Here is a 10,470-nt window from a genome sequence, read left to right on the forward strand (position 1 = left end):
TATACCAGAACAACCTGGCATAGGAAGTGATCTTAAGAAAAAAGAAAAGAATGAGCAGAACAAAATTGATTTCTATGCAAAAGAAAAAATACTATCTTAATGTTAAACATCTTCAAAAGCATAAATCTGCTACTACAACATTTCATGAGTAGCATCATATTATTAAAATAAACTGAGCTGTATCCATTTAGACTGTGTGGTGAGCTTGGTCTTGAAGCATGATCTGTGTTTGGACTTTTATTTTCTTCTGGGTTTATAGTTTTGAACATTTGTCTATTATTTAATCTGGTTTTAGTTTATTCCTATGTGTTAGTTCTCTGAGTTTCCTAACATTAGCGTCCCTTTGCTGTTTGTCACCTGTAGGTTTTCTCTTTACAGTTCTATGTTCTCCCTTCCTCAGCATTTTTGCCTGCCTCTCTGCTCCCCTTCCCACCTGTTTTTCATCTCTACAGCGAATGGATGCTCCAGGTGAGACTGGGAATAGTCTACCAGATTGAATTTGCGCCAATGGGCTTAATTTCAAAAACCTCGCCTTCCATTTAAAAAGCTAAATGGCTTTTTAATACTGACAGAGCTGAAGAGAAGGTCACTGAAAAAGGGGGATATGTATTGCTACATTTAATAAATACCGTAAGTTAATTTTTTCAGAGACAATAAAAACACAAGAAAACACTTGTAAGCCGTGAAACTAGAGGTTTTATAGTTTACACGTATTCGCCCACTAGACACCGCTGCTCAGGGCTCAGTGAAATCTTGAACCGGTGTTCATGTTGAAAGACTTTATCTTCCTGGATCCCAGTTTGCACGGCTCTCTGAAAGTGAGCGAAACTAACCATGTGCGTCATGACGTCACGCCGCCGCTATAGCTACGTCTTCCTGTTTACCCGGACGTTCTGCTGTGTGGATCATGGCCGGTGTTTTGCTCGGTGTCTCGCTGCGATGCTGTTCACCCAGCTCCCTGAGGACGTGCTCTACCACATCTTGTTTCATTTGGACCGCACATCTCTCTGTCGCCTTTCTCAAGTTTGTAAAAGCATGAATCGCTTTGTAAACCGGGACGCTGTGTGGAGGAGGATTGCAAAAGGCTGTTTAAACAGCGGGATAATCTGGAACGGGACGGACATGTAAGGAGACAGCTGAGAAAAACAGCTGCTTTTATTTTCCTTCGGTTGCCGGGGTTACATTCACTGCCAAGTAGCCATTCTTGTTCTTCGTAGACACAGCTTTAACTGGACCTGTGAGGCTATTCCTCCGTTCTGTACAGAACCGCGAGAGTACAGAAACAACACGGCTGAAGCTAATGAGAAGTAACTGCAGACATAGGGCACATGTCAGCTGTCAACACGACACGTGGGGCTTCTTGTCTGCAGATGCTGACAACAGAAGTAGAACCTTACAATACACACACACACACACACACACACACACACACACACACACAATTCAAATGTGTGAGTCTACCAACATGTGATGCTAGGACCCCTGATCAACATTTTGGAGAGCCTCTGTCTTCACAGAGGGTTGTTCTCTTGTTTGATCATGTTTTTATTATTATTATTATTATTATTATTATTATTATTATTATTATTATTATTATTATTAATGACAGGTTTATCATTCAGTTGCAGAGAAGATTGCTTTAATTTTAAAACCCCCAGAGAAATGAAATGGGTTTACTTTTCTGGCTAAGTTGAGGGAAACGGGTCATAACCCTAACTTTCACGGTCCACTAAGCGCTATTACCACGTCCCACCAAATCAACGGGCCAATTCTGCCATCCATTCCCCAGTTTTCATTCCCTCCTCTATCCAGCTCTCCTCTGTAAACAAGCAGTAAATATCAGTCCCATTAACTTAAAGGATGCCATAATTGTCTTCACCAATTATGCAGATGAATTATCATAAAATGGTGAATGACTTTGAATTCAATTGTGTACTACTGCTTTTATTGCTATCATGTTCTATTACACTCTTTCCTTTGTGTTTTAGTTCTTGTTTGGGGCAATTAAATAAATATGAAAAATTATATATTCCTTGATCAAACTAAAAGTAACTCAGTGACCTCTTGCTTGTGGATAATATTCATCAGAGTCCATGTTTCCTTACAGCAGACTAGGATATAGAAAATGACTTTGATTGCATAATATATCAGTACTAACATCAGTATCTTCCGATATTAGTCATTCGTAAAACATAACGTATCGGTCAGATAAGTAAAACTAGATTGATTTGAACAACCCATATTTATTTTCATCTGTTACTATCTGTTTCTTTTAAAATTTTAAAGATGTTGAAATGGTAGAGAAATATTTATGATATAATTTATATAATATCGAGAAATATTGGTTAATATTGGCCACAGCAGGACTATTAATATCGGATGTTGATATCAACCCCAATTTTAAATATCAGTACGTTCCTAAAAATGACTTTCATCATTTTATACTCAATGTGAGTATAAAAAAATTCTGCTGGTGGTTATAAATTAACCACCAGACTGCTGGTCATTTAAAAGACCAGCAGAAAGGCCACTTTCAGCAAAGGATGGCTCTAGGTTACTCTGTTGTAGTGAGTTTGAGGAGACCCATGACAGGTTCTTTGTGTCCCCACCTATGCTAAAAGTGTCCCACTCAAATCCACCAATAGAGTTCTAACCCATCTGTGCCTTTCTGAAATATTTAGCACTCAACTGGATGGTGGTTTTTAAATTATTTTGGACTGACATCATACTCTTTCCCAGGTAATGAACAGTAACAATTCTTGAAGGCCGTTGCTGATATCTTTCCCCTCTGTCATTGCTTAAGCACAAAGATGTTTTTTCAAACTCATTGGGCAGTGAGGCATTTTGCATTGCCTTGTAAGAGAATTCATACTTTTGACACATCAGAGCCACAAACCTTCTAGTAAGATTTTGTTTGATCATTACAGAGCGCAAAGGAAAATTAAACATAATTTTAAAACATTGTACAAATAAAACTGCTAAAAAACGTTTAATCCGGTCAATATTTTGTGGATTCTTTTGCTGTCCCGTCCAGTTCAGAATATCTTGAGACCGTTTCCTCACTGTTGTGTTCAGTGTGACCCAAGCTCAGTCAGGTTTGATGGAGAACATCTGTTTTCAAGTCTGTCTTTAGATTCTCAGTTGGATTTTGGTCTTAACTTTGACTAGACCATTCTTTCACATGAATATGCTTAGATCTAATTTATCCATTGTTCCTCTGGCTGTACGTTTAGGATGGTTGTCCTGTTAGAAGATGAACTTCATAACCATGCAATAGCCTACAACCATTTGGCACTACAACTTTCAACCTTTTAGAAAAATGAATTGATATTCAGTTGTTTCTGTCTTTGCAGATATCCTAATATCCCTCTGAAGGAACGAGTGAAGACAGCTCAGAACTGGTATCATGGATTTTGTAAAAAGTGGACTCTTCTCAAATGGAAGACAAAGTACGTCAATCATTTGCTTTTAATCGGCAAAACTAGCTATGTTTTTCTTCGCAACACAGAGACACTTAGCTTCATTGCATTTCCCTGTAATGTACCTGATGTGAGAGTAATAGTATTTTTCCACATATAAAATCTTGTAGAGTCCTCCCTTTTGCAGGCGCTTCCTGTGAATAGTTTCCTCTCTGGGAAAGAAAGCTAGCTATAAGTATTTTTCTCCTTTTATTTTCCACATAAATTATTCTTTTTACCTTTCCCTATCTTGCTATTAGGCTGTTGCCATGGTTACAGTTGGACGGAGATGTGCTGTACTTGTCTCAGGCTGCTAAAATCGGAGCCTACTCTCTGAACCATGACTCCAGGAGGCTCCAGCGAATACCACTGGAAAATTATTTGGGGCACAAGGGCGATGTCTGTCGCTTTGTCCTCACAGACTCTCACCTGATCAGTGCAGGAAGGTAATTCTTTCTCTACATGGCCTCTTTAAGGTCATGTTTTGTTGGCTTTTTTTTTTTGACAAAGTCCACTTGACATGGTCACTACTACATATTATTCTTAGACGTCTTCTTCTGTAATGTTGGCATTACAGTTTCCCAGCTGGACAGCAGCATGGCATATGGGTTGTGCGTTAGAGAGGGCCATACATGACAAACCTTTTTAAATTTATCATACAACTATTGTGCAACGTAAGCTGAATAGTTAATTTTAGAGAATTAACTATTCTCTAAAATTAACATATAACATATAATTAACTATATGTATCAATATGCAGCTGTATTTAGTAACTTAAATATTAGTTTGTTGTGACTAATATCAATTTAAAACCAATAAGTAGTTTTGATTGAGTAGTTAACTGTTTTTCCATTAATTTTTGTATTTTGTGGCATACAAAAAACAATGTCCAGAAATTATGGTTTTTTTTTTTTTTTGAAGCTCTAAACATTCGCCGTCTGCCTTGGTCTCAGAAGGTCTGGTATTGGTCTTGTAATCATTAACCAACATACACCTTCACAAGTTTCAATTTGTTGTGATCTTTCTCCTTCAAATATTTGAAGAAATGTTCTTTAGTGAAAGAGAAACTGCTTACCTTGTATAGCCATCAATAAGCTCTTGGCATCCTTCTGCCGAGATATACAGCCATTAATGGTTTAAACTTTAAATCACTGGTGTTCTGGATGCTATTTTAAGCCTAGTCAAACACATGTTAAAATGTTATAATCTTCAAACTTCTAAATGGTCACAGCAGCAGGTTAGACTATCTCATGCTCTATTGTCTTCTTCGGACCCCCTGCACTTGCCTCAGTGTCAGAGCAACCTGCTGATGGTTCATATTGGACAGTCTCTGATGATCTTCTGTCATAAGTGCAGTGTGAAACTGAACCAAACCAAATGAAGGTGAGACATTTGCTGCATTACACAGAATTCCCCTGGATTATCCTTATGCAGAAGAACTCTTAGGTTTTTTTTTTCTTTTTGCTTGTTTTTTATGGCAAAACAAATGCTGTAAAATATGTTTTAAAGGTTTATTTACAAATGATTACTTGAATTGTAAAGCTAAAATAAGTTTTGATATTTACTGCACTTGTCTACACCAACAAGTGAGCGTGTTCCAACAAGTGAGAAAGCTTTTGTCACAGTAAACACAAAGTATTTCTGGTGAAATTCTTTAATGTGTAAAAAAAAAAAGAATTTCTGACTGCAGCTATTTGCTTTACTACAGCCTTAAACCATTTGGATCATGGGTGCCCAGATTCGGTCCAGGAGAACCGTTAACTTTCCCTTCTTGCTTGATGACTGATGACGAAAAAATACAGCCATTTGATAAAGATGTGTTAGAGCAGGGATGCATTTAAAACTGCAGGATGGTGGCTCTTGCAGACTTGACTTGGCCACACCAGTTTTAATTTTAGACCCATCTATTATAAGCAGTGAAATGCCTAAACATCTATTTTGTCTTGTTTTGTCAGTGATGGACGGATCTTGGTCCACAGCAGAAGACGTAACTTGTCACTGGGGCTAATGGGTCATAGCCAGGAAGTGAACTGCCTGGACTCTAAAAACGGACTCATCATCAGTGGATCAAGAGACCGAACAGCTCGAGTAAGAACATCTATCAATCAGTTGTTGATGATGATAAATTAAATACTGACTTATAGTCTGCTAAGTAAAGAATTTAGATAAATTTCAGGGGTTTTTTTCATCTCTTTTTAAGCTCTGGTATAACACAGAGTAAGGATATTATTTTTTGTTACATCTTTTAATTCTGTAAACCACAAATTCTGCAGTTCCTTCTTTCTACCATGTTATTTAAGTTAGAGTTTCCATGGCGGAACTCAAAGACGCAGCAGCTCGGAGTTCCTCTCATTGTCACTGATTTTTAAGGTTCTTTTTTTTATTAATAAGGCTAGGATCATGTACAACCGATAAGATCTTTTCCAAAATGGATTATGGAGCGAATGGTACGTAATCGAGGACTTTGTACAGATGCACAACATACCGCCGAACATAGCCCACACACCAGGCTCCTCATGGACATTCATGGCACCCGAGGCTCTCTGAAGAGAGGAATCATAGAGGCCAAGACGAACTACACCTGACCTGAGTCTCCCCCATAACATCTGCTGCTGGATCATGGACTTCCTGATTCAGAGGGTGAGAGTAGGATCCCACCTGTCCTCAGCACTGAGCTCCAGCACCAGTTGTCCACAAGGCTGTGTGCTAAAGCCCCTCTACATTGTAGTCCCACCCACCCAAACAATACCATCATAAAGATTCAAGAGACTTTATTGTCATTCACATCACGTGTTACATGAGGTGGAACAAAATTGAAAGTCACGGCCCCAGTTACATCCAAATATAAAGTATAAAATATAAAAACTAGCTACAAGATCAAATTGTTATAAATAGGAAAAATATTTACAAATATATAAAAACAAGAAGTAGAAAAATGAAATGTATATTAATAGGAATGTACAAAATGGATGAAGTATGAATAATGTAGCAGCATGGGAAGATAAATTTAGCAGTGCAACATTTTAAAGTGTCCGAGTGTAAAGTGCAAATACAGTGTCATTGGGGGGGGGTTAGGGGTTGAAGTGACCAAGTTATTGTTAGGGACAGTGCAGTGAGAGAGACTGAGAGGAGTTTGAGAGTCTCACAGCTTCTGGTATGAAGCTGTTTCTCAGTCTGGTTGTCCTGCATTTGATGCTCCGCAGTCTCCTGCCTGAGGGTAGCGGGACAAAAAGTGAGTGTGCTGGGTGAGTGGGGTCCTTCATGATGCAGGAGGCCCTTTTCCTGCATCTGGAGGTGTAGATGTCTGTTTGCTCCACGGTGGTGGGGCTCATCTCTAGAGGAGATGAGGCCGCATACAGAGTTTAAGTGGAACGAATGTCTGTCTGGTTCACCACCAACAACCTCCGCTTGAACATCTCCAAGTCGAAGGAACTGATTGTTGACTTTAGGAGAAGTGAACCAGACATTCAACCCAGCATTATAAATGGGGAGAGGGTGGAGATGGTGTCAAATTTCAAGTTTGCTTGACAGAAGACCTGACCTGGAACGCTAACTCCACTTCAGTCCTGAAGGAGGCACAACAGAGACTGTCCTTCCTGAGGATTCTCAGCAGGAACAATCTGAAAACTGAGCTCTTAGTGGCCCTATGTTGCTGCCCTGTGGAGTCGGTGTTGAGGATCTCGCTGTGGTTCTGAAGCTGCACAGCGGCAGAGAGGAAGCAGCTCCAGAGATTCTGCCCAGATATTGTTTGGCTGCCCCTCTTCCATTTCTGGAGGATATCTACAGGACCTGCTGCCTCCGGAGAGCCCGTAGCATCATCAAGGACCGCTCACAGCCCGGCCACCACCAGTTCAAACTCCTGCCCTCAGAGAGATGTTTCAGGGCAGTAAAGTCAAGGACAAAATGACTGCAAAACAGTTTATACCCAAGAGCTCTTGTTGCCATGAACACAGCTTATTCAATCTAAAACTTGATATTTATTTATTTACTTATTTTAACATCCCAGGTGTTCTGTGTTTTGAGAGTTGCTATTTTTTACATTTCGTTGTGCTTTATATGTGCACAATGGCATTGAAATTAATTCTGATTCTGACTTAAGCATGTGTTAAAAAAATAGTTACTGGTGACATTTGTTTCTCTAGATGTGGACTTTGACCTCCAGCTCCCCCTTAGGAACGATTCCCATGTTTGACAGAGTTTGGTCTGTTGCGATTAGTCCCACTCAAAGGTAAGTACTTTCTTAAGATAATTTGCTGAGTTTAGTTTAGAATGCCTTGTAGATCATTTACTAAAGACTTAATTACATGTCCTATAGAAGTACCTTAGGTACTTTACCCTTTTACGACTTTTATGAATCAATTATAAGCAACATAATTTGGCTTTTTTACAAAAAAAAAACCTTTGCAGTGGAAGTAAAAATTTATTTCTACAAAATAATGGTGAGTAATATTTACCATAAAATAGGTAACTGCATAAATAGTCACTCCCTTTAAATTGACTAACCTAATTCAGCAGAGGTCCAGCCATGTGGTGGTAGTTGTCTTACAATGAGTGGAGTGGAGATCTTTTGAGCATAGTTAGGGATTGTAGTTTAAAGTGAGGCTGTCATTTCGTGTCACTGACCCTTCTGACCACTACCAACACAAGGTGGGTGAACTGTCTTGCCTAAGGACATGACAGAGGTGGGTGGAGTGGGAATCGAAGTGGCAACCCTCTGCAGGGCGAACACCTACATCGCCATCATCACCCTAAATGTGTAAAAAAAACAACAACATATTTTTCATAAAAGTTGTATTCTGCAGCCTTAAAGGAAGTCAGTTCCTTTATACACCCTTTCTCATGCTCTGAGTCACCTCACCCCGGCATTTTGTTTTCCTTGATGATCCAATCTTGTGGATTAGTTGACATTATTAAACAGTGAGTGGATGATCCACTCGATAATGTCAGGCATAACAACCCATCTGCTGGACACCCATGTCATCCCACGTCTAATTCCATCCCATGTTTTGTTGTTACACTTGATATCATCTCAAGGTCTAATAAGAATCATTGTTGTGGCATTAAATTGCCAAGGCTGGTACAGAACTGCCGCCCCCGTTAAAGTTCGGTGATGCATTGGAAAGTAAACCGAGCCGATCAGTGGCCTTTGTCCATGGCTTTTTTTGTCCACGTTTAGATTACTTGGTGACGTTAACCTAACGTCACAGATATTTTTGGGAAGAAGTGGAAAAGAGAGGGAGGTAAGAAAGCAAGCAAATAGGAAAATAAATAAATCAAACTATATGCCAGAACAAAGAATAAATAAAGGATAACTTAAAAAAAGAGAAAGAAATAAAAGAAAAACACTATGTGAACTTGTTATTAGGCTCTCCATTGGGCAGTTCACTTCCATTTTTATTTTCTACTGCTGATTTTTGTTATCTGTAGTGTGAGAAGATTTAGCCATTGTGAGGTACTGATTTTTTTTCCTATATTTCTGATTCTGTAAGTCCCATGAAGTGCATCCTGTGCTGTGTGAGGTGTGTTTTATGGATTATTTTATATTGTATTAACTGTATGTTGGTGTTGTTGAACATGTTGAAAATATTATGGCAGACATTATTCCAAAATTGATTATCTGTATGGATGGTAAGAGTGAAACGGTGAAAGTAAAAAGAAAGAGAAGGACAAGCAGAAAAAGAAAAAAAGAAAACCTTGCTAAATAGATTAGCAGTTGCAACGATAGTCATCAACTGTCAGACAGAAAGGAATAAAATATTAATAACAACAACAACCACAATAATAATATAAATAATAATCATAATAATAATGAAAAAAAAAACATACTTTTCCAATGGGGTTCTATAACAAAGTTTTAGAATTACCAAAGAAAATAAGAAAAAAAAAATACTGTTAACAATAGCAGAGAAATGAGGTAATACTGACAGTGATAACGATAATAAAATAATAGTGCATATGTATAAAAAACAATGATAATCAATCAATCATATATTTATTCCAGACACAAAAAAGGTCTATAGTAAAAAGGTAAAAACAAGCAAAATAAGAGAAAAATAAAAATAAACATGACATATTATGTTGTTAATAATAACTGCTGTTAATATTAACAGCAGTGATGTTACTAAATCTGTTGTATTGATGCCTACAGTAATAATAAAATAACAGCAAAACCGAAAAAATGGCAAAGTGATATAGTAGTTGTAATGATAGTCATTAATGGTCAGACAGAAAATAATGAAGCATTAATAATGATATTAATTAAAATAAAAATAATGAAAAAAAAGATTTACTTATCCATGAGAGTTGTACAACAAAATAATAGAATTAACCATAGAAAATTAGAGAAAAAAAGTAAGAAAGTAAATGATGACATTGTGGATGAAAACAAGAACTGGTGGTTCAGTCCCGCCGTGCGTGTGTCTGTGGAGGACTCATGGAGCACAAGCTGTAGAATCGCTCCAGGTAGCGTTCAAGTTGATCCGGAGTGATAAGTGGGGATCTGCAGAATACAGCTGTAGATTGTTCGCCTCTGTTTTCCCCCTATTTCTTTATAGCGACAGGTGCTGCTATGATGGGTCTCTAGTGCAATAGGTTGAATGTCACAGCGTCATTCCTGGATCGGCCCGTTGCTGCGATACGTCACAGCGTCCGCCATATTGAATGTGGAGTATCTGTCAGTAAGCAAATACTGGCAGAAATAAATGGACCGAACTTCATAAAGCGTCGTCGTACACAGTATTTTAAGTCAATGCCTGTCAGTGACACATTCTGTCACACTCACTAATATATTTGGGAATTAAAGAAAGCACTAAATACAACGTTTTTAACTTTTTGATGTGATTATTTAATTGTTTAAAGAGCACAATGTTTATATTTGTCAGCTGATTCTGATCAATCCTTTTTATATTGACATTGATGAAGACACGCACGCACGCACACACACGCACGCAAGCAAACACACGCACACACGCACGCGCGCACACACGCTCACACACACACACACACACACACA

The 10,470-nt window shown here is 38.3% G+C and overlaps 1 protein-coding gene across 1 annotated transcript; it reads left to right on the forward strand.

Annotated features, from left to right (window-relative positions):
- The first annotated feature begins 819 nt into the window (after positions 1-819).
- On the forward strand, positions 820-10,414 carry LOC103461142 (F-box/WD repeat-containing protein 4-like). Its single transcript, XM_008403466.2, has 5 exons — positions 820-1,124; positions 3,354-3,449; positions 3,719-3,904; positions 5,414-5,546; positions 7,601-10,414. The coding sequence occupies exons 1-5, from the start codon at positions 835-837 to the stop codon at positions 7,688-7,690; spliced, it is 795 nt and encodes a 264-aa protein (XP_008401688.1). The 5' UTR covers positions 820-834; the 3' UTR covers positions 7,691-10,414.
- Positions 10,415-10,470: the final 56 nt, after the last annotated feature.

Source organism: Poecilia reticulata, unplaced genomic scaffold (assembly GCF_000633615.1).
Source record: "Poecilia reticulata strain Guanapo unplaced genomic scaffold, Guppy_female_1.0+MT scaffold_661, whole genome shotgun sequence".
Lineage (NCBI taxonomy): Eukaryota > Metazoa > Chordata > Actinopteri > Cyprinodontiformes > Poeciliidae > Poecilia > Poecilia reticulata.